The following is a 25,601-nucleotide window of genomic DNA, read 5'->3' as shown; positions in this document are numbered from 1 at the left end:
GATCATGTAAAAAAATAAATGTCCAAGGAACTGAGAAAAGCAGTCAATAGTGTTTGAAATCTAGGTGAAAAATGAGGGATTCTCTTGAAACCAAAGCACAATCAGGCAGATGAACAAATATTTCAGCAATAAATGACAAAGAAATTGTTTGGTTTGCAAAAAAAACCTCACAAATAACTTGAGCTGATATACAAGACTGCAAAATAAAAGTGGTGTGGCTGTTTTAAGATGCACAATAAGAATTCCTTTGAAGAACAATGGGCTGCATGGTTGAGTTACCAGAGGAAAGACGTTACCACAAAAATGCCACACAGTATCCCACTTACAATACGTCAGGCAGTAGAGAGCCGAGTGTCAACATTTCTGGAATAAAGTTATTTGGATTGATAAGACCAAAATGTTTATTGAACAAGAAATCTGGTGGTCCACAGTTCTCTTCCTGATATCTTACCTCATTTATTTAGATTTTTTCCATGATTCCACATGATTCGGTGTGTTTGAGGTTCTGTCGTAAAAACTACCCAGATGTAAATAAACTCTCAGAGCTTACAAAGCATTGGAAGAGCAGTGGAGCAAAGTGACCTGATCTGATTTATCACATATTCTTTGTGTTTGTGTATAATGTCTGGACATTCCAGCTGAGGGAAGATAACGTGCCAGGGGCAGTCTGATACATTGGTCAATGTTCTGCTGGGATTCCTAAGAAACCTTGAAATTCTGCCATGCATGTGGGTGTTACATTGACATGAACCACATATCTAAGTATTTCTGTAGACGCTGGGCTGAATTTTATCAACAGTTCAAACTGTGTCGCTGGAGAGTTTTGTTAAGTTTTTATTCGCTTGGTGAAAATACACACACACACACACACCCACGCGCGCGCGCGCGCGCACACACGCGCACGCGCACACACACACACACACACACACACACACACACACACACACACACACACACACACACAAACATTTTCTGCTATTTGTCATCAAGCAATTCTTACATTGACACAGGCCAGAAATAATTACTTTACATTAATCAGAGGTGTTCCCTTTTGGTAAACTTAGTTTTCTCCGTAAACATAGGTCGACAGATGTATTTTATCCGGGACCTTGAAACTCAAGTTTGTATTGTAGCTTATGACATAAGAATAGAGAATATAATGTCCTGCGGTTTTTGGATGTGCCACAGGTACAAAACACTGGAATGAAATGGCTTAATTACCTCCTTCTTGTGTAGATAAGTTCTCCAAAGCCTTGCTAATGACCTAGTTATTCTATTCAGGTGTGGTGCAGCAGAGAGGCACATCTAAAAGTTACAGGGCAGCGGCCCTCCAGGACTGGAGTTTGACACCTGTGTGAAATTAAAATGTCTCAGCAAAATGTACCATTCACTATGCAGTACTGGAGACATCCTGGTGGGGTCGCTATGTCGGCACGCCGGGGCAAGGTCACACGGTGTACCGTTCTGCCGTACTCGCCCCTCAAGCTTTCTGCTGGAGCAGCCTCTTCCCTTCCTTCCCTCTCCACTTACTGCCGCACAGCCATGGCGGACAGCGCGAGCGAGAGCGACACCGACGGAGCGGGGAGCAGCTCGGCCACCCCGATGTCATCCTCCGCTTCAAATTCTGGGAAACCAAGTATAGTCATTTCACAGTTTCGCCTGGAGGAACTGACGAACCGTCTTGCATCGTTGCAGCAAGAGAACAAAGTTCTGAAAATTGAGCTTGAGACGTTTAAACTAAAGTGCAAAGCCCTGCAGGAGGAGAATCGGGACCTCCGCAAAGCTAGCGTCACCATTGTGAGTAACGTTAGCCAGCTAACTAGCTACACGCTGTTCTCATTCAACCAAGTATGTTGCATTTGTCAGTAAGTTAGCTGTGGCTAGTGGTATTTATTAAGTGGGGACTGGTCTTTACTAACAAATTTGGGGCGTTATGTGGTGATATTACTCAAAAATGAACACAACTCTTGGATGTTTTGCTAGCTTTGCTAATAGTTAGCTTGTTGCTAAGTAAGCCAGCGGGGTAGCGTTTGCCAGGTGGTTGGGCAATGACTGGCAGCTACTTTGCTTTGTTGTGCTTTGGCTTGCTACAAAGCGCCAGGACTAACATGTGCACCACACCTTGATGGTCTGTTAGCTGATTACTCGCAGTACTGTCACTACGTTATTACCAAGAAGGATACAGTAACTGAGTTAATAAATAGCCGTGTAGAAATGTTGGCACATGCTGACGCCTCGTATGTCTTCATGCTGGGTTAATCAGCCAAGCTTCGTAGATATGTGAAAGCGATCTGTCGGACGGGTGGGGGATATTTAGGCCAAACTTTACGACGTGGCGACATGCCACGCCATTAAAGTGGACAGGTCGACCTCCCTGCTCACCACAACAATTTCGGGAGTTGTGTGTAGCTAATATACGGGGCGACTCGGTCGTATTGAAAAGTTGACATATTGTTTCTGCTTGATGGAGCCCAGTTTAGCCAGGAGGACATTGAAGAAGAAATGGGAAATGAGACTGGCAAGGACAGACATATCATCACTCTGTAATGCTAGCTGCCGTGGCTGTCCCAACATACTTCTCCTTTGCCCTCTGTGCTGCAGTCTTCTTTTCATTAAAAAGTCGACCTCTATTGCAATACCTCTTGACTCCTTTGAGAAAAATATGTTCCCTCATTGACTTACAGACTTCCCTGCAGCCAGATTTGGTGGAGCATCTTTTTTTTTTTTTTTACAGACACATCTAATACATTTTTACACATACAGATTTATAGTAAAATAGATGGCTAAAATGTTGATATTTTTGATTGATTCGAGTCCTTCCTGACCAATGCATAATTTTCTCTTTTTTAGTACTGACCTTCCAATTTTTGTTGTATTTTTTTCTTCTTTATAGGGACTAAGACGCACAAAAGAAGTTCTGTTTTAGAGGTGATTTTGAATCAAACAGAAAATAATAAAAAACAATGCAAGACTACTTCCATTTAAATGGTAACGTGTAGGTTGATGTGTTTATAGTCCAAGAATGGTGGGAGTTGCTTGTGCTGATGCGTTTATTCAGAATGTTGCTTTAGTATTTGACCTGCTGACCCAAAAGCAAAAAGAGGGGCGTGTCATATGTTTTCTCATGCTACTCGTTTTTTGACAGAACTTATGTAAAAGCTCCTGATTCATTGAAATGTTTACATCATGTTTTAGTTCTCTCCCTGGTTTAACGCACCTGGATCAAATGATGGCTGTTAGAAGGCCTAAGAAGAACATTGACATGCTGAAAAGGTTGTTACTACCAGCAGGGAGAGAACTAACGCATGCAGGATGCCATCCTCGAGGACTGACTTTGGGCACCCCTGGTTTACATGTTTCCTGCTCAAAAATCAACCTCGTCCCTTAAAGGGGTTTTGGTTAGCATAGCATTATAAATATCTGAAAGGAAGCTATCTGCTTCAAAGGCCGACATCGTCAGCGGAAGCAAGGTGTGAGTTTGTTTTGCAGAAAAGTGAACCCGGTGTGAAACCGGTCACGTCGCACTCAGGGCTTCAGCATACAAAAAACAAAACACATTTTTACCTACCTCTTTTATTTTGAAGTGTGAAAAGCCCTTTGGCAGCACATAGCACATGGATTTGTTTAAATGTCTAAAACCCTTAGCTATCCCATGATTTACTGAGGATTTCGTTCGTCAAATTTCTTAACCACATTATCCACTTTGCAGGAGTCTTAGCTTCCCGCATATATGGCTGTAGTCTTTGCTTTCTGCTGTTCCAATTTAATCAGGATAAAGATGAAAACATTATCCCATGCCAGGTTGCTGGAGTCTGTTTAACTGATGTTTCCTTTGGCACTGTCCCCATTTGTTTTATGTTGCACAGCAAGCAAGAGCCGAGCAGGAGGAAGAGTTTATCAGCAACACCTTGTTCAAGAAGATCCAAGCTCTCCAGAAGGAGAAGGAGACCTTGGCAGTCAACTATGAAAAGGAGGAAGAATTTCTGACGAATGAACTGTCGAGGAAACTTATGCAAGTGAGTGATTGGCTCAAGAGGGTTCATATTTTCTCTTAAATCTAATTTTTATGTTTGTTTGCAAACATCTTATTCAAACCCAGCCATGTTTCTGTGAGCTGACATTTAAATGCATTCATAAAGTCAGACGCACTTGGAGGAAGTCTGAATTAAATGAAGTGTAGGCTTCTCCTTCGGTGTTTGTGGAGGGTAACCATTGTTAAATAGTCACAAGTTATGGCTGTAGAGCTCTGGGTTGTAATCTTGAATAGTTTGTGTCTTCTCATATAAGAAGGTTCTGACAATATTTGTTGAGCTACTGCTGGAGGCAACACCTGGCGAAGAAGTAGACCCCATAATCACTTTCTATTAGTACTCGACACCGCCGCCTGGGATTCAGTTCCTGACCTTCTGACCTTTCCTCATATCTCCGCCCTTCTCTCTCTACCCAGTTCTTGCCCGTTTGCCGCATACGAAGGCTGCTTATGCCACCAAAATCTTCAAACAAATCAGCTACTGTTACACCTTTACCTGGAAATTAGAATGACTTTAATTATGTTATAAGGTACTTGCTGTGACAGAATAATAAGTTGCAGTTCAATTGCTAAAAATCACTACTTCTTTGTGACCAGATCAAAGGTTAAAGTTGGTGTTACTTCTTACAGATGCTATTTTAACATCTTACAGTTTTGTCCATTTGCCCTAATTTCAAACCAAACTTAACATTGATATTTTGTACATTTTAAAAACTTGCATTTGAAGAATTTCAGACTCACAATGGATGGAAACATTTTAATTCTCAGTCCCAGTGGTGACATTGTTTCTGATCTGGTTTTCTCTTATTCAGGAGCAAACCAACAACCGATTGGAATATGATAGCTCTGCAACGTCTCGCTGAAATGAAACCAAACAAGCAAATGTTCAGAGTCAAACGTAGGAGATAAAAAATATACTTTAAAGTCTTAGCCTGGTTGGACAGCAGACTATCTCCAACTTTGAATTTAAGCCTTCCCTGTGTGTTGACAAAGTCTTTATAGAAACAGCTAAATGTGGTGTTTGGTTGCTACGGGGTAAATAAAATGTCCTTTGAAGAGTGAGAACAGAGAAATCTGTAGCTGCAGACTACTGCAGGAGGGAGGATGCATTGCTGAAGCCAAAATAGCCTGCAAGTTGTTTAAAAATGACTGCTCTGGCTTTGCCACAATTTACTAAATATCTCTATTCACATGGATACTGTGGACTGAGAGCTAATTATGTGTGATTTTAGCTTATTGGTAGCATCCACAATGTTGGAAACATTTCCACCAATCAGCAAGTATCAAAATAAAAATGCTTCCTCCCACCCCCTCTTTCCAGTATTTCCCATTAAGTGAATTTAAATTCTTTTTCCATATTGGTTAGTGAGTTATGTAATTCATAACAGAGATGCTCTGATCTGCTCTGCTGGGCCGCACCCTGGTTTTTGTTTTTAATTCATGAGCCCAAAGTTCTGTGGTTGCCATGTAATTTTTTCCTGTCTGTCTCTCCGGGAAGTTTGTCCCCAAATTCAATACAAAATTTAGTTTTACTCCAAGTATGTAAGCCAAATTTATAAATCTTTATTCAGGCTGCTGCTCTAGCTCATATTTTTTTGTTTTTGTACATTGCATGTATTTTGTTCACCCCCTTTTCCCTTTGTCTGCCTTTCTGTCATAGCTCCAACATGAGAAGGCGGAGCTGGAGCAGCACTTGGAGCAGGAGCAGGAGTTCCAGGTCAACAAGTTAATGAAAAAGATTAAGAAAATGGAGAATGAAACCATCTCGAAGCAGCTAACCCTGGAACAGGTAGGCTTGTTCTTGAAGACAAAAGCATCTATAAGCAGCCTGTCAGCTCAGCTACAGTTTTAATGTCTACATCTTTTCCTTTTTCTTCTTTACATGTTTTTATTTGTGACAGCAACAGGCTCTCCCAGCAGGGAATGAACTTTACTGCAGCAGTCTTTTTTTTTATTTTTTATCTGTATTTACAGAAAAAAAAGATTCAAGATTAATCGGGATTATCCTCTGCAGAATCTTTTCTTTTATTCATAAATTTGGGTTAATGATCTGAATCTTATTTTATCTTTTTTATCATTCTCATAAGATATAGATTGTTTGCCTTCAGCATTATTTTAGAATATGGCTGCAAGAAGAAAAATATGCTTTAGCTCTCAGTTGAAGGACTTTCCCTGCTATTCTCTGTTGCCATGAAGCTGCCTGCTGCCCTCATCACTGCCTGTATAACAGGAGAACCATCACCATGTAGTTCAGCTCCTACAATGTGACCATATTGCATCAGCATGGCATTAGCATGCTGGGCAATTTTTGAGAGAGTATATGATTTTTGTCAGATTCTGAAATTTACACACTCTTAAGATTACAGTTTAGGAAAACCCAGATGAGCATGCAGCAGGTTTCTGCGTTTCTGTTTATTTAATTCCCAGTAGTTTTGCTGGTAAGGCGATGGATCAGCGTCCTGGACATTAGCATATTTTGTTGCAAAATGTAAATTTCAGCCCTAGAATGGTGTGAAAATGCCAGTTAAAAGCTTGAGGGTGTCATCACTCTGTAAAATCAGGTGTGTGCTAATAAGGGTTAAAAAGGCTTCTCAGAGAAGAGGAAGTCATTACTCCTACAGGAACATAAACAGCTAGATTAGTTTGTAAATTACCTCAACGACGCATACCTTCATTTTGTAGACATGGGATCTGATGAGACTAAAATTGTAGTGTTTGAAGAGCCTGGCCATGACAATAAGCATACCTGGATTCAACTGAATATATGGGGAAAACACATACTCTGTGTTTTGATCAATTAATCAGCAGCCTGAGAGTCAGGCGACGGGTTTTGGGGTTTTTTGTGTACTGCACTGTTAATTCGGCTTGCTTTACTCTCTGAGGACGTGCTGACAGGTCCGTCAGATTTCGTCCACACAACAAACCAAAAGGTCTGTTTTTGTATAATGTGAGGTAAATACTTTCCAGTCCTGAAACCTGAAGTTGGTTTCTATTTTCATGAATCTCGCTGTGAATGCTCCAATCAAACCAGCAGACTATCGTATTACTCTTGTCTTCGATTCCTTGATGCAGATCAGTCTCCTCTTCCTCTTCTTCATCCTCCCCAGGGAACGATATGCCAGAGCTTTTCTTTTACAGACTGTCAGGTACACACTGTGGCCAAAAAAACAAAAACACAGTCCATCCCTTCAATCTTGCAGCAGTCGGCATCACCCAGGGTGGATTTGATTTGGGATTTCAATACTTGACTCCCCACCCCAAAGGTGTGTGTGTATGGCTTATGTGCCAAGAATCTGAACATGGAGGACATTTATGGCACTGGCAAATTTTTTGACATGTTTGTGCTCTTAAATGTGTGAAGGGCCAAAATACGGTGGTTCTTTATGGAACAGGCTTATCAGGATGTAGTTTTTGGGTTCAAGTTACATATTTTTTTGTGTGTTCGCTTCACAACAGCAGAGGTTTTTCTGTCTCTGAATGCCATTTCTTTGCCTTTTCTGGTTCCCAGTTGAGGAGGGAGAAGATTGACCTTGAGAACACATTAGAGCAAGAACAGGAAGCCCTCGTCAACAGGCTGTGGAAGCGCATGGACAAACTGGAGGCGGAGAAAAGGTAGAAAACGGCAGTCTCTCTTTGTGTAAACAGAATTGTTGAGATAACTACTTCAAGATGAACGTTTTATTGTCATGTGAGGAATGGTCCTAATTTATGAAACCAAGGCTGGAGCACATTTTACCTGACATGTTTCTTCCATACACAGGACATTTCCGTACTGGAACTTTTTGTTCTCTGCACTTCAGAACTGTGTGTCTCCTAAAAAAATGCGAATGTGGTTTTTATCTAGATTAGGTTTATCGTGTGATTAAAATACTGTTTATATTTGTTCATTTTAATTTTACAGCAAAGGGAACTTTATTTTATTTGGAAGCAAAAGCCACACTGTCGATTATTTAGATTGTAAAATATAACATTAAAATTTTGTGTTAATGTTATATTAACTTGAACTGTTTTTATTAGTAGAAATGTAATTTTAAATCTATTTTACATTTGCAAGCCCTTGTTTTCTGAAAGTAGGTCCACTTAATGTCAATGGGCAGAGTTGCTCTAATTAAAATTAAAGTCTTAAAACAAAAGAACAAATATTTTTAGGCAATTTATGATCAGACGTCAATAGAGAGCACATTTGTGTAAAGTCCTTTTCTATTCATATGTTCTGTAAAAGTTGCTTAAGCTAAATATTTGGTTTTTTTGTGCGTTTTTATTAAAGCATCTGTTTCTTAATCAAAGTTGTATCTTTCTTTTAAACTAGAATTCTTCAGGAAAAGTTGGACCAGCCCGTATCAGCTCCTCCATCTCCCAGAGACGTTTCCATGGAAATAGACTCACCGGAGAACATGATGCGGCATATCCGCTTCCTGAAGAACGAGGTGGAGAGACTCAAGAAAAGCCTGCGCACCACAGAGCTGCAGCGTAAGTTTTCACTCTCCTCCACCACATGATCCAAGGTGTGTAAGTCGGCCTTTCTTGATAATTTAATGATGACTAGTAAAACTGACTCATGTGAACGAAGGTGGAGAGTTTGTTCTGCCCCGTTTTATCTCCCTGACCTCTTCATGACCTCGATCTTCTCTGGATGCAAGAAACCAGTGTTGTGACTGAAAGTCTACAAAACTGACCTAATCAGTTTTTTAAATGGGGTTTATCTCTGGTCTTTATTTTAAAAAGGTAACCAGTGTTTTGTCTTCACTTTATTATTATAACCTTATCAAAAAGCACACATTTCAAAATGTTGTCGCTATGAAAACAGTTAAAATAAATGACTAAGGTAAACAAAAAGTGGTCTCTCTCTCTCTAGAGATTGTTTTTAGAAAAAGTTTCAAAGATGTTTTTATCTGTACTGTTTCCATATCCCACAGTCAGCATTTTTGCTTTCCCAACTCTAGCTGTTGGCAAACTTTTAGAAAAGTCCCACAGTAAGTGAGGAAGTTTGAATCACCAGAGATTGCTGCGATAGATTTGGAAATCGTTTCATGGCCGGGTGACGACAAAGCCGATGCAATGATTGTGACAGCTGATCGACTTATGCATCTACATTATCTGTACATTTTTTGAATGTAAATATTTAACTCAGACATTTGTTTTCAGTGGACCATAGTTAAAGTTTTATTATATTATAGTCTAAAGTACTGGAATCTCTTCTCTATTGTTACAGTGGATAGTTTGAATAATAATCTGTTCAAGGTTATCCATGTCTTTAATGGTATTGTATAATGTACGCCTTTGCAGCCATGCAGACGATAAAGGATTGATAGATTATTTAAAAAATGCACTAATCAGAATTGCAAAGTCTTTTTTTTAACTCTAGTTTTTTTTTTTGTTTCACAAGCAGATACTGTTTGTTTTTTACTATTCATCTTTCATCTTAAGGAGCAACATTTTAAGCAAAGATAAATGCTCCATAAAATAGTTGTGGGTCTTTTTTTTTTTTACACAGGAAGCAGAGGCGACATCATACCACATGTGTGGGGGGGAAAAAAACACTGTAGAATTGCTGAACTCTGAATCATTAGTAAAACAGACTGGACGCAAAGTAGACTTTGGATTTTATCTTTCTGCTTTTTTCACCACTAGGGGGAGATATAATGCTAAATATTTAAACAAACTTGGTGAAAGACACTCGCAAGACTGCTATGGCATTCCATAGCAGTCTTGTTATCCAAGACTAGCATTGGCCCACTTTGTAGGGAAAACAAAAACATTGTAATGCACAAACTGGGTTATTGTGTGAGATTACTGGAACACGATGTGCCATTGTTCGGGTATCTCTGTTTCTGTGTGCTACTGATTCGCCTAGCTGAATATTGCTTCAGGTGTTCTTTATTTTACAACCCTGTATTATATCTGTGATAAAGCTGGCAAAAAAAATCCCATGTTTTTTTTTTCTGTCTAGACACAGAGAAGCGTGCGCAGTACATAGAGGAGGAGCGGCAGATGAGGGAGGAGAACATTCGGTTGCAGAGAAAGCTTCAGAGGGAAATGGAGCGCAGGGAAGCGCTGTGCCGGCAGCTGTCGGAGAGCGAGTCCAGTCTGGAGATGGATGATGAGAGGTAAAGGTTACTCTGGGTCAGAGTAATTCTGACTTTTACTGGTGTACAAAATTATATCCACCAGTTAGATCAGTGGATAAAAGTCAGATATTCTTCATTAGAGTCTTGACCAAAGTTTTGAACGCATTAAACCTGTTGGCGTTCAGTTTGAACGTTGTAAATTAAACAATGGGTCATTAAACCTCCTGGTTTGAAGAGATTGAAAACCAAAACAATGATGAATAACAATGCAAGGCTGCTGTTCAGATTACAACTTGGCACCAAACACTTGAATTTGGCTTTGACCCGTTTTAAGGTGGAACCTGTACAGTTCCTTGCAGAAGACCAAACCTGTCTTGTTGCAGTTTGATGCTGAAAAGTTCAGAGAATTTTAACAGGATTTTATGTGATTAACACAAAATGGTGCATAATTGTAAAGTGGGAGAAAAACATGCAATGCTTTTCATAAATACAATCATGAAAGCTGTGACATGAAAATGTTTTTAACTATCTCGATTGAATGTGAGTATTCATTCACTTTTTTTCATGATTAATTATGTTGAAACCTCAGAGAGACAACCATGAACCCAGTGGTCACTTAGCCAGAGCACCAGTGTTTGTTTTTCAGAGATAAAACCACCCAGGAGGTGAGCCATTGCTAATTGACTCCACCAAAAGGCCTTTATGTAAGAGTGGCCAGATGGACATGTTGAGGTAGTGTCCCTTCAGTAAAGTGTAGGGATGTTTTTCTGTGACAGAAACTGGGAGACTGGTCCAGCCAATCCAACCTGAATAAACTGAAGAGGTAAATGTTGGGGTTTTCATCATCCTCATCAACTGTAATCAACACCGCTGTAATATAAAACGACTATTTTTTTTTTTTATTGTTGCTGAGCCATTGTAACTCTGCCAGGACTTTTAGTGTTGTAGTCTACCTGGAACCTGAATAATGAGCCGTCTCTAAGGTTTTCTATTAGATTGGCCCATATTTAGCTCCTGCCACCTCCTTTGTGTTGCTCTATTTCCTAAAACCCTAATAAAAAACTTTGCTACTAACTTGACCTTTGAAGAAGTTGAGGGTATTTATACTTTTGTAAGGTGCTGCATCTCATTTTGTGTTTTAGGGGGGTTTCTTTTCCTTAAGCAAAGCGAGAACAAGACAGAACGCAGCAAATCATTCCAGCCACATCAAAGCTTACATATTGCACTTCTCAAGCAGCTTTTCTGAATTGTTGATGCCTCTGACATTCTTTTAAATAAAACACACAGGTTGTACTCGCACTGCAAAAGCACAACATCTTGCCAAGTATTTTGGTCAACTTTCTAGTACAAATTTCTTTGTGAACTTGAAATAAGACAAAACTAATTTATATCTTGGTAGCAATATATAGCAGCTTGTTTTAAGTCAATAATTAAATATTGATTAAAAAAATATTAGTTTCACTGACATTTTTTCACTTGTAAGAAAACATTAAACTGATGCAAGTCCAAAAAACATCTGCCAGTGGAACTAGTAATTTTTTTTGTGAAACTATTTGAAGGGCTGTGCATAAGACTGACATGACTGTCATAAACATTACATAACTGTCATGAACTGTCATGGAGGAGTCTTCATGAATGGTTGACTGTTGTCATGAAGTGTCCTTTGGTAAATGACACATTTTAATGCACATTTCAATTAGAATTAAAATGCATTACAAGTGTCAATTTTGCATTATTTGGTAAATGACACTTTTAAAGCAAAGTTGCATTAAAACTCACTTTAAAAGTCAATTAGTTGTCAACTTTGCATTTAAAAAGTGACTGACTTGAAACAAGCTATATCTTGCAGAACAGTTCCTTGTAAGTTTGTTTTTGTCCTATTTCAAGTGTCTGTAGATGTTTGCACTAGGCACTAAACCAAAACATGTGGACTCCAGGTGATTTCCTGCTTTGTTTATAAGTCTACAATATCTGATTGTCAAACTCATTGGGGCTTTAAGGGATTGTTAGCTGTTGGCATGCTAATACAATGACCACAAACTATGCACAAGTCCTTTACACACACACACAAAAAAAAAACATTTACTGGTTCTTTGGCAAAAATGCTACAATATCCAGGACCATGTTGCCTGCCATTTGTGCAGATACTGGAAAAACATTGTGCAGAGTTAAAAATAACACCAAACAATGCAATATTAGATTTTCCTGGCTTCAGGTGTCTGCTGGGTGTTTGAGTTTTAGGGCGCGGCACATCTTTGACACCACAGGGTGTGGAGAACGCACACGATATCATGATACTGACTGAAAGTAAACCAAATGATTCTAGGTCATTGGCTGTCTATTTTATGATTGGGAGCTGTAACATAAGATAGGAAAAACCAATCACATCCTTCTGTATTAAGAATACATCCAAATGGACAGACTTAGACTGGATTTATATTGAAAAATAAATGGGAACCTGTATGTTTATTGTAGCTTGGAAATGCTACACCCATATCACAATGAACAGCTACAATCTGTCTGTCTTCAGACTGACTTAAATGTGATCTTCCTGTTTACCTGCACAATAAAAAAAAAATTCTGTAAAAAAAACAGGAAAATGTCCTGGTAATTTTCTGCCAGTACATTTTCCTGTTTTTTTTTTTTTTACGGAATTTCCGACAGTTTTTCCCGTAATTTAACAGTTCTTATATGTTAAATTTTAAACACAGAAAACTTAAATTACGGGGGAAAAAACTGTTATAATTACGGAAAAATTGTGCCGGAAATTCCGTAAAAAAGCAGGAAAATGTACTGGCAGAAAATTACCAGGACATTTTCCTGTTTTTTTTACGGAAAAATATGAAATGCTGTTAAATTACGGGAAACTTCTGATGGAAATTCTGTGAAAAATAAAAAAAGTAAAACTAAAAATATCCTGGCAGAAAGTTACCAGGACATTTTATTTATTTATTTCAGAATTTTCATCTTATTTTCCATAATTTAACAGTTTGTCAATTTACCAATATTTTGTTAACCCAAAACTGAAATTCTCTGTCTTTTTACTGTCTTATGTGATATATTCACAAACCTTTTTAAAAGCCTTGGACATTTCCAAATACTTTTGTCTTCCAAACCATTGAATTTTGAAACAAAAATAAATTCTAAGTCCGCAGGAAATCTAGTTGTAGAACACAAAACACTTAGTTTGATCATGCAAAGTGATATAAAAATGAAACCGTTCTACAAACAATTTGCAGACTTTATTTTGAAATTTAAGATCATGAATTGACATGTCATCTAGTCTAACCTTTGCTATTATATATTAAACATAGTCTTGAGCTTGCTAATGTTTATCTTCTTTACATCACAACTAATTAATTGCATTTTACTGTACAAATTTTCAACATACAGTACAAACCGAAAGTTTGGACACACCTACTCATTCAATTGAATTCAAGACTGCTTAACTTTGTAAAGCAATCTTGACTCTAGTCTTTGAAGTCAAATAATTTTGTTAGGTTATTACTATAAGATGGGACATACAAAAAATTGCTTTGGAACATGAAAATCATAGTTGTAAACAGGACCAACATACTTCAAAATAAATGCCAAAAGTCAACCACTATTTTTTTATGAAATACAGGTATAAATGTTTAGTTAAAAATCAAATGCTACATAAACCCAGCCTAATGCCAACGACGGTGGAAGACACTGGATTCATGAGTGTGTGCTCTCATAACCTCTAGTCGCTGTGAACATAAAACAAAACAGTCCATTTTATGTTCTGCAAAAAAAAGTTAATCCAACTCTTAGGTCCAGTTACCAAGAGCTTGAAATGTTCTTGTGATTCGTAAAGGTTCTTGGTGCACCAGGTTTGATGAGATGATCAATCACGTTTAAACTTCAAAAGACTCAAATTTTTCATGGATTCCCAGTCATTCAGTTCATTAAGGGACTTGAACCATCTGGGTGGAATGCAAAGCTGCTTCTTCACCTTCGTCTGCGTCATGTCAGTCGACCTCGTTCAGGGTTTGAGTCCAGAAAAACTAAACGAAGAGAATGAATACTCAAGTTTAACACAGAAACACTTCATGTTATAAACATACTTTTTACAAAACGCTTCTAAATTACATTACAGCACATCACCTTGCTCATCAGCGTCTCACCAATTGCTAATAGCTCTTTCAGAAACAACAACATTGAGTAATTTTGATGAATTCTGACATGGGTTTCCTCCGCAGGGTGGCTGGGCTCTCCCTTAGAGATAAGGTGAGAAGCTCTGTTATCCGGGAGGGACTGAGTAGAGCCGCTGCTCCTCCACGTTGAGAGGAGCCAGTTGAGGTGGCTCGGGCATCTGGCCCGATTAACCAGAGACAGGAGGACAGTCTTAGCGCTGTCAATCAACTTACCATTACAGGAAAACCGTTTATTCACTGTCATCGGTGTCCATGCAAACTAGCCTCAACATTCATGACGGGTTCTGTTAGCTGCAGCGTAGCCAAACGCAAGAGATAGGGGAGAAGTGGGATGAGCAGCACCACAAGAGTTTGTGATTGACACGCTAAGACCTGCCTCATGGCTCCGACTGTTTGAATCCAGTTAGCACTGGCTAACAGAAGAGCTAAAATTTTTTCACAGATTATCTCATGTAATATCACAATGCTGCCAAATATGGCAGCATTGAAGCTGCCATATTTGTGGCAGCTTCAACAAATATGTAAAAAAAATGTATCATAAGTTACATAGTGCTGCATTAGACATTATTAGAAAGACACATAAAACATTGTCTATGTTACTGTATTGTAGAAAACACCACACATTTCTTAATTTAAACTAAAGGTTTAGTAAAACAAAAACACATGTACACACCTATTATAAAGATGCCTAGTTGTTTGCCAGGAAAAGTTCAGGAGTGTCTGGACGTAGCTGTTCAGGAGAGAAAACAAAATAACTATATAAGGAGAAAGAAATGTAAACACCAAAACATGCAAGTCTTCCAATAATTAAATCAATCATTTGTTTTTTTTTAACAATAAAATGAAATCATTTGTTCTGACAACAAATTTAGAACAGTATTATTTATATAGTTTTTAAGCTAAACTACAATAACCAATAATGAGTTTGCAAGCAGGCATTTCAGTAAAAACTCCCAATTGGAAGAATTTTTTTTGCAAACGTCACTTTTTTACTCTCAGTGACGTTTTTTCCCATTTCAGAAACAGCAAAATTAACTATCTGTATGTACAATCCACTGACGTACAATTTATATGAGGCAAGAAGCTTCTGACCCACTGTAACAGTTTATCAACATAACCTAATCTCAACATGCCTGATTAGAGCACCGAACATGCAACAAATTTAACGCTGACTGGAACACGAGCCGTCCCCAACTCTGTCTTACCGTCGTCCCCTGGTCTGACGGTTTCCTTCCGCCCCCAGTTTATGTTCGTTTGTCGTTCGACCCCACCATAATCCCCACCACCACCTCTAACTACCCCCCACTCCAGGCGACATTTCCCATACTCTAAAACCCCAAACTTGACATGGAAAGTATATTTACCGAAGTTAAATGGCCACCTGCTTTTATGTTAACAACCAGGACATCAAATCATGTTTAGAAAATAAGACAACTGCAGCTTGATATTTTTAAAAAACAGGATTGAGACGTAAGTAGCATGACGCCATGAACGGTTAGCTTTCACGCGCCCAGTTCAGTTTGATTTGAAAAAATGGACGATACGAGTTCGGTAAAATAAATTAATAGTAATACAGCAGTCACCACGTTTTACTTTTACAATACACAAGCAAACACAGCATTTTAAAAATAATATATACCTTTTTTTGTAAAAAAAAAAAAAAAAAAAAAAAGACTGTAAAATAGTTTGCAGTTATAGACTGTGCCAGGAGTCTCACGAAGACAAACGAAGTCAACTACAAATATTTCAAAACATTATTCACTGAAAAGAATGCGTTTTCATTTATTTTACTTTACCAGGGAGGTGGCAGAAAGGTAACTCCAACTCTTAATCCAACCGAAGTCCAAAAGATATATCTTCCAGGGTCCGGTTAGCGAGCTTGAAATATCGTCTGACCAGTTTTCGCGCTTTGCGAAGGTTCTTGTTCCCATGATGCAATGCGTAAAATTGAAAATACAGTACAAATACCTGTAAAACTAAAAACGGAAAAATTCCTTCAAATTTCTACAGTATATTTACCCGTTTTTTTAGTTGTTTGTTTACAGTGTGTCATACCACTAATCTAACTCCAGTTTCTCTATTTGACTTTCTGCCTTTATGAATCGGTCAGTTTATGCGTTTATGTTTTTTCGCAGGTTTTCATAAGGTTGTCTGATTGTTCTCAGGTACTTTAATGAGATGTCTGCACAAGGCCTGCGAGCGAGGACCGTGTCCAGCCCCATCCCCTACACTCCTTCTCCCAGCTCCAGTCGACCCATATCACCTGGTGAAGACAAAACATCAATAAAAAGCACCTTTGATGTCAATTATTGTGACTTTTATCTTTGATCCAAGTTTTATCTTTGTGACAAAGGTTGTATGGTAATTGTTCTGTGTCTAACCTGGTGCAAACATTCATAAACAAGGTATTATAATGTTTGATACAACAGGAGCTGCTCTGCTCAAAAATCCTATCTGATCTTCATCTGACTGAAGATACATCCTCAAGGGCTTCTGGACTAGAAAACCTATTTTTAATTTTATATCTTTAATATCTTTCAAATGCATTACTGAACCCGGTTTGAGTATAGTTTAAACTAAGGATAGCTATATTTACTAGCAAAAATTGCAATAAAACCAAAACGGTTTGAACACACAACCCTTCATTGAAAAATTTGGCAGGGTTTGACAAAGCAGAGTCGAGTGTAGTCAAGTGATTTAGTGCTACATTTTGCCAACTGTATTCCATAGGTATTAGTGTTGCTTTTGACAGTTCTCAAAGTGGAGTTTAGGTCACCAGTCATACATGGTGCACAGCATTCCTGCTGAATTTATAGCTTTTGTCTTGCACAACTCCATCGGGTTGGAATTGTGACATTGGAATCTGGTACCAACCATCAGCATTTGTTGAAAGGTCAAATTTACGACTTGGTGTTGCTCACACAGTAAAGATGTCTTCAGCGTGTCTTTACTTTCAGTAATCTGTAATTCAGATTTTGCGAAAGATTGGAGCCAGGAAAAGAAATTAACAGCAGAAAACCATCTCTGTTTGGTGCTGCTTACTACAATTTGACTAACTTTAACGTCTTTGCAGCAAACACACAGCAAAAAAATGTGAAACGAAGCAAGAATGTTGAATTAAATAATTTTAACCCATGCAGCTATTCATTTCATTCATTCATTTAAATATCGCTCCCAATGGGTGATTACTCTAAATTTCACTCCACCTTCTCTTCCAGGGCTCTCGTATGGGACTCACACAGTCGGCTTCACCCCTCCAGCAACGCTGTCCAGAGCTGCCATTTCCCACTACAACACCCCCGCCCTGCACATCCACGGAAGCTCCTCTCATGCCGTAGCAGTAAGTGACATCCACAAGTTATTGTCCCCAACTCTTTAAAATATTGGTGGAGCTCTTGGGGAGAGTGTTGACCTCCAGTCTTAAAGGGCCAGTCTGCTTTGTATGTTTCTGCTCCAACACAGCAGATTCAAAAGGTTGAATGATCTCCTCAGCATGTCATCAGATTTTATAGCAACCTGCTAATGGCTCATTCATTGATTCAAGTTTGTTGAGCTGCAAAAGCAAACATGACATCAGTCCTGAAATGCTGACTTTGTTTTACTCTGGTTTACAGTTTACAGATGTGGATAATAAAAAATAGAAAGCAACAGTAAACAAAAATCAACATGTACACTTTTTAGATCACAAAAATATCCCATTACAGCAGGTTTAAAATAGTACTTATGTACATTCAGTTAACATATGTTTAGATGGCAAAATATAAATTCTAGTTTAACTTCCAGAGTTATTTAAATTAGGGATGCACCGATTGCAGCTTTCAGGCCGATTGTCGATTACCAATCTTTTAAAAAGCCTGACCTGCCGATTACGATTTTGGCCAATACCAATTTTCTTTTGTCTGAAATTTTGCTCAATATACAGTAGCAAGAAAGTTGCTGAATTGGCAAAAGTGGGGAAGCTATTGTTAATTGTAAATATGCAGACATTACCCAAACCATCATTCTTTTTTACTTGACAAATTTATTTATTTTCTGTGAAGACAAAAAAATGCCGGAGTCCATGTAGTTCAGGTAACTTGGAATAGAAATTGCCTAATATTTTGTATATTCTTCCATTTATTTCTTAAAAACATTTTATATTGTCCTTTTAGAGGTTTATTTTTTTAAATGCAAAGAAATGACAGCTTGTAATTTGTCATTACCAGCTGCCCATGGCCTAATTTCAGTCTTCGACTGAGATTGACCCTATTGAGCGCTAATGTGCTCTTGGGGTTTATGCATCTAATGTTTGAGTACTGAAGTATCTCCTCGAGGAGTTGAGTAATTGATGTGGACCACCATCTCCAAAAGCTCAGCCAGGGAGTATAAATGGCGCCTTTCAGATGCAAAGCATTTGTCTGTAAAAACCATTTTAAATAAAGGGCCTCTGGTGCTGCAATATTCTTGATTTTTGAACAAAGGTTGTCACAAACCTCAGCAGATTGTTTTAATGCTTGTTAAATCATGTTACTAGTAGCAAGACCTCAAGCTATACAATTTTTATTTGGAACAATGACTGTAAAGGTATTTTCTGCCTCTCAGCTATAGTTTACAGGCAGGAGGTTTTCACATGCAGATGTTTTGAATAGACATAATTGCAGCCTCAGTTCTGGCATAAAGTAGCGCCACCCTCTGTCAGGAACGCCCCACTTTTCATATAGTTCTGCAATCAAATATTTCAAACTAAAACCTGGCAGAGAAAACTCTTGGTTTTGGTTCTACTATGGCTGCACTCTGTCACTGATATGGGTTGTACTTTCTGCAGCTCATAAATGATCTAAAGTCAAGTTGACTGCATGTTCATGTTTTCAATAAGTTGATAGCGAAATGAGCCGTTTACATAACTGTTTATGACTCGGTTGATGTTTTAATGAGCTGGTTATTGCAAGTGTTTGTTCTGGGGAAGCAACAATCCCTTATCAGCTATTGTATCTTTATATTCTGTCATGATTGCAATATGTTAACACTGTTGGTCTTAAGCTCCGGCTTAAATGTTGTTCATACTATGATGACTGAGAGTCCCATGATGAGCAATGTAGGAACAACTCTGGTCACATTTCCACTTTTTGGCTTCTCTTTGAAAGGATTTTGAACTGTAAAAGTGTAACTTTTTAAAATCTTTCTACATATTGACTCCATTTATCAACTCATACCTATGTTGGCCACAATATTATTAGCTTTCAGTAATATTTTGTCTCGTCTGTTTGTTCAAACATAACTCCTATTTATTTTCTTTCTTTCTCAGAGGCCCTCCCCAAGAAGAAGCACCAGTCCCGACAAATTCAAACGTCCAACACCACCGCCCTCTCCCAACACGCACTCAGGGGCCCAGCAGGCTCAACCGCCGCTCCCCCCTCCAGCCCAGCCCATGGTCCAGTCCATGTCCTCCCCAGCAGCCATGTCACAGCACGCAGCGACGGCACCACCACAACAGCCTCCCTCCCAGCCTTAACGCCACACATACACACACACGCGCGCGCACACACACAAAGTCTCTTTGTCTCTGCGCATGACTGCGCATTGAATGCCACGATGCTACCGCTGCAACTTCCATCATTACCAGCTCTGGAAGTGAAGTTTCTTACTCTTAACAAAAGTCCACAAGACGCAGCTTCAGATGTTTCGGAGGGAAAAGGAAACAAGAAGGCAAACTCGGCCTCGGTGACGGCAGCGGCCTGCCAAACCCACATGTGGCGTTACTTAGCTACTCTCAAAAGGAATGGATGCATTTCAGAATAAGAGCTTCTGGGATTTGTAGGATAATTGTTCCACCCTCTGTCTCGTACCTGTTATGTTCTTTGTTTGGGACTCTAGCTGGTTGGAGTTGTTGTGGCGCTTCTAAGATAGCACAAACGGCACAGTTAGTGTGTTTCATGGTGGTGTTTTATTATAGGTTGGATGTTTGGATCAGTGGATGTACAGCTAGAGAACTGGATGGATTGATAGATGGTTTTTTTTTTTCATGCCTATAATACGACATGGCAGTAATTTCCTGCACTCCAGTTCTCCCCTGTTGTCTTCTAAGCCGTGTCATCATGACTCCAAGTTAATTGTGGCTTTGATTAGGTCCTCAAAGTGTTGTGAAAGGATGTTCTCCGTTAACAGGGCATTGGATCAAAAGAGAGCCTGCAACGCAGTTATTTTAGTTCCCGAAAGCCTTGAATTTAAAATGAAAGTTTAAAAAGAAAAAAAGCATCCATGAAGATGGACACTGGTACATAAACCAGAGATAAATGTCACCAAATATAGTCCAAGGTGTTACAGCTTAGTCATGTACTCAGTCTTCTCTCTGATCTCTCTAGCTGGTGTATTTCTGAAAGCTTCTATCATCCTAATGGATATTTCTCATCAGAAAAAAAAAGAAAAAAAAGCATAAGTCTCTTTACACTAAATATACATACTGCTAAAGCATTCTGACTGAATGGTACTGTTGACTAAATTTCTATGTATGATTAAAGCTCTTGACATGACGACACCTGCTTTGTCAGTTTTATGGGCAATTGCTTCTCGTTTGTAATCCTGTGAGGGTTTAAAAAGCAACCCGCTTACAGCCGTCTGTTATGAGTTTTCCTAGGCAAAAATCCTTTTTTTTTTTTTCTTTTTTTTTTTTTATGCACATATTTATCAGATCACTGTGTATTTAGCCTGCCTGTAATGTTTCTTTGTGGAAGTTATCATATCTTACATTCTAACAGTAATTGATGGAGAATGTTTGTGCCTTAAATAAATCTGCACCATCTAAAAGCCCAATGTGATGCTGTACAAAGACAATGCTTCTGATGAGGGGATTCTTGGTAAATGTCCAGCGCTGTATGACAGGTGAGTCTGTTTTAGAGCCTAGTGCCGTTATGGTTCGGTAACATTAAAACAGCTTTTACTTTGCAAGTTGTGTGTAAATTTCAAATTTTGTTCATTGAAGTCTTATTGGTCTGACAGGATTCCTGCAGGGTCTTTAAAAAGTCTTCAGTTTAAACGGCTCAAAACATCTCTGATGCATCCATATTTTCAACAACAGCTTTAAATTACGTTTGGTTTCATTATAAATTTGGACACATCTTCACTCGCGTTTCTTTCTTGGACTTTGTCAACTTTTTTTTTTTTTTTCGCTGCTGCTATGTTAAAATTTCTTTTGACGATGTCCGAAAATGAAGGGATAGGAAAAAATAATAAATACAACTGACATTGGTAATATCTTGAGGGTTACTTTAATTTGCTTGCCATTAATGCTCATTCATAAAACCATAAGCAGCCCAAAGATCCACATATGTTTGACAACACATCTGCTTAAATGTCTTGCTCTAAAAGATTTGAATAAAATACTTCAGTTTGGTTTATAGCTAGTTAAAACCTGAATTCAGTTCCTTATCATAAAACATCCAATAAAAAAAGATTGCTTGGAACAAAAATTTTGACCTACAAAAAAAAAATAGCTTGTAGTATATGCACTTATGATCAGGTTCCAAGTCCTGCTGGAAAATGGGAAAGCATATTTGTAAAGCTTGGCTGTGAAGGAAGCATGACATGTTCTTACATTTACCAGGTAGACAGGACTACTGAGGTAGAACGTGATAAAATTATGGACCGACAGCAGCAGGGGACGTGACCCAAACTCATTTCAGAAACTTTCCATTTGCATTCTGTGGCTCTACACTCTGGGACCTCCTTGAAAGGCAGAATTGAATTTAAAAATAGGACTTTGGACCAAGGGGCTTCAGTCCAGTTCTCCTTACCTTAGATAAAATACTTCTTACATTTTCTCTGGTTGAGAGTTCGATTAACTCAATGAATTATTTGTATCCCATGTTCTGGGTGCATCTGTGTCTGGTGGCTCTTAAAGCACAGACCCTAGCTGTGGCCTGCATCTGGTCAATCTTCTCTCAAATTTTTGAAAGGACTTTGCTTCACAACCCTTTTAAAATTGCATTTTTCTCTGTGGACTGTGCCTTCCCTACTTCGTCCTTCTCGGTAAATAGGCTTCGATAAAATAAAAACAGCTTTTTTTTTTCTTTTTTTTTAATGGCAGTGTCCTTATATGGCTTAACTTCCTTGCAGAGGAGGTCAGTGACTGCTGGGTAATTGTAAAGTAATCAAGTGTTCCTTGCATTGGTGGTGCCATAACAGTCTTAAAATAAATGTTTATTGGTCTTGTATACCATTTGCTTGAAAACTGTTTTTGGGGAAGGGGGGTATTCATTAGCTACATAATTGGTAAAATTGGCAATAATGGCTATCTTCATTCCAGTGGAGTTCAACATGACTTTTACTTGTTGAATTTAACTACTGGAGGGAGAAAAAAAAAATTCAACAATGTAGTGTAAAAAGGTGAAAAACATAACCTGGGATTTAATTTTTTTCAATTAAAATGGTAATCGGTAAGCTGAACCGTGGTGATTTCAGAAATCACATGGCATATTAAAGTGCTCATGATCACATGTCGGGCTACCCAAATTTAGCAGATTTATTCAAATCTCTCATTACCTTAGGGACCAAACTGGTGCCCGGAAGAACCAGCAGGCTGGCATTCCTTTCCGCACTGCTAAACAAAAACACATATGGAATCAGTTACTCTTTGATATTTATCTATCGTTGTATAACCACATCATGTGACGTTCCCAGCCGCAGTACAGCTCGGTCAAGACATTTCCCCTGTACTAGCATCTAATTTTCATGTAGTCGGCAAGGTTTAAACCGGTTCTGACTGGCTGGACGCTGGAGGAGTGGTTTCTATAAATCAATCATCCCAGGATCATTAAACACCGTAAACCTTTGTAATGTGGGTGTAATAACAGCATGTGCATGTGAGAGCGGGAAAAAAAAGTACAAGAATGAGACGCATTAGGCTTCCATTAGGTTAGTCCAGGTCAATGTAGCTCATTTACACACACACACACACACACACATTGTTAGTTGAAGTTCGCCAGAAGCAAAATAAACTGCACTCTAGGTGTGATACAAGTATGTTTTCCTATATAAAGACTTGCTGAGAGTTGTGAAGCAAGTTGAAGTGTATTCTGTGTCCCAAGTTTTCTTATTATGTTGCCGCTTTATCTCGGTAACCTGAACTAATCCAAGCAGGAATCTAGGCTGGAGGCACAGGTGGCCATGTTGGGTGCTGAAGTCACCTTTTCACCCCTGCGGCTCTCTGGAACCAGGCTGCCGGACTGGGGAGATTTATCCAGCTCGCGTGGGGGGGGGGGGGGGCTGCTTTCTTCTGACCTCTCGCAAGAAAGCACAGCAGGCTGCTGCTTCTCAGGTCTCACGAAAGTCCTAGGCAGAAAGAAGTACTCAAAATATCAACGTCAGCTCACGTAATAAATGATGGGAATGTAGAGCCTCCCCGGATTAGAACAAAATGATCCAGGTTTATGTTTACTAGTGTGCGTTTTACAGTAAGAGGACATCTGAGGGACGTTAACAACTGAACTTAATTTTTTTTTCATGTTTGTGGAAACATTTCTTGGCTCTACAGTTCATACTTTTGATTATACCTTTCTTCCCTTGATCTTTGCTTTCTTTTTTTTCTGTATATTTAAATATCCAAATACTATACTACTGATTCAATTTAAAGTCTGATTTAATTTCGTCCATCCTTGACTGGAGATCTCTTCCTATTTAAAATTTGTTTTTGCAGTACACAGTCAAAACAAATTCAACGTAATTTGTTGGCTTCTTTTCACTGGCTTGTAAAATTACGATATATTTCTTGACAAAAGGCTGAAAGGACTTGTCCAGAATTGGTGCCAAATAAATGGAGAAATGCAAATTGAATGCACCACATAAAAAAACCTTTCAGTACAATAAAATGGTTAATGTGGAAAAACACTGACGTTTGCAAACTGGAGTTTATTAATGACAATAACTTCAGTAATCTATAGAGTATAACTTAGGTTTCACAGTTTGCCTCTTTTCCCCATGTAATCTAACTGAACTTCAGTAGATTTTAATGCTACTGAATAAAAAAAAATGATATTCCTAGGACACTTTGGAAAATGGATTAAGTAACCAAAATGTGGCTTTCTGCCTAAAAACCTAAAACTCACGGGTCGATAAGCTGTCAGGATTAATGACCCATTGAAGTTCACAGCCGACATTAATTCCAGAATCTGTTAATAATCCACTCTAAAAACTCCCCTGAATTTGTTCCACCATGTCCCCGAGGTGCACTATGTCTAGCTGAAACTGGTCTGGAGGCACTTGTCAGTGAAATACCAGTATAAAGTACAATTAAATGGGGATTATGGACGCTAAACCTTTTCACTAACACCCTTCTTGTCAGTTGACCTCAGTTATGGGAAAACGCATCAAAGATCCAGGAAAGTCTTTGTCTTGAAACCCACTTGCACTTTTCTCTCCATTCATCCCTCCAAAATTTCCTCCGATTTATGGTCTTTTCTCTCCATGTCCTCGTTTCGACCGGCCGTTTATTCCCATCGCTTTTATTTACAACTTTTATTTACAACCCTTCTCTTCAGCGTGTTCTGCTGACAATGCTGTGCGCTTTGTCTGACGATAGTTTTTTTGTTTTCTTCTTTGAGAACAGTCGCCTTGGGTGATATAATTTTATGGTGCTCACGTAGAGTGACGAAGAGCAGTTCCCCCTGACCTCACACCTTAACAGCGAGACGGAAACAAGAAGACGCAATGTTCTGCAAAATGTATTTACGCCCCATTGAATGTGTTTTATTGACATTCGCCCTGAACAGATCATCCCAGCGTAATGCTGTGGGAATGGGTTTTTTTTTTTGTGGTTTTTTTCCAGCAGTGACGGGGAAGTTTGGTCAGAGCTGATGGGAAGGTGATTCGAGCTCAGAGGGGAAATCAATTAAGAAAACCCCAATAAGGACTGCAGAAGACTTGAGATTGGGTCTTACTTTAATTTCCCTGGGGGACAACAACACTAAAAACAAAGCAAGAGATTCAATTGAATGGTTTGGATTGACAAATGTACTGTCTTGGAGTGGCTCAGTCAAAGTCCAAATGCAAATCCGGTTGAGACTCTGTGGCAAGCTTGAAAATTAATATTTATAGGCGATTTCCAATCCGTCTGAAGGTATTTTGTCAAGAATAATGAGGCAATTTAGCTAGTAGAGTCAAACCTGAAATGTGTTTCCGCTATAATTGGATGAAATTGGGGTTCTATAACATATAACCTCATGGCGTTAAATGCAAATACAAACCCTAATTTTCAATGCCGTTTTATTTTTGGTAAGCTGATCTTACAAAATACTCGGGTATAAAAAAAAATAAAAAAAAGCATAACATTTGTTGTGGAGTTTTGTAAGCCAC

General features: G+C 38.7%; 1 protein-coding gene across 1 annotated transcript; it reads left to right on the top strand.

Moving 5' to 3' along the window:
• The first annotated feature begins 1,396 nt into the window (after window positions 1–1,396).
• On the top strand, window positions 1,397–21,200 carry LOC103476731 (coiled-coil domain-containing protein 6). Its single transcript, XM_008429262.2, has 9 exons — window positions 1,397–1,797; window positions 3,867–4,016; window positions 5,691–5,819; window positions 7,539–7,642; window positions 8,340–8,500; window positions 9,981–10,137; window positions 16,442–16,542; window positions 17,495–17,616; window positions 19,561–21,200. The coding sequence occupies exons 1-9, from the start codon at window positions 1,426–1,428 to the stop codon at window positions 19,765–19,767; spliced, it is 1,503 nt and encodes a 500-aa protein (XP_008427484.2). The 5' UTR covers window positions 1,397–1,425; the 3' UTR covers window positions 19,768–21,200.
• The last annotated feature ends 4,401 nt before the right edge of the window (window positions 21,201–25,601 follow it).

This window comes from Poecilia reticulata, linkage group LG15 (genome assembly GCF_000633615.1).
Source record: "Poecilia reticulata strain Guanapo linkage group LG15, Guppy_female_1.0+MT, whole genome shotgun sequence".
Classification (NCBI taxonomy): Eukaryota; Metazoa; Chordata; class Actinopteri; order Cyprinodontiformes; family Poeciliidae; genus Poecilia; species Poecilia reticulata.
Note: the sequence above shows the minus strand (reverse complement) of the source record. Positions and strands in the feature narration are given on the sequence as shown.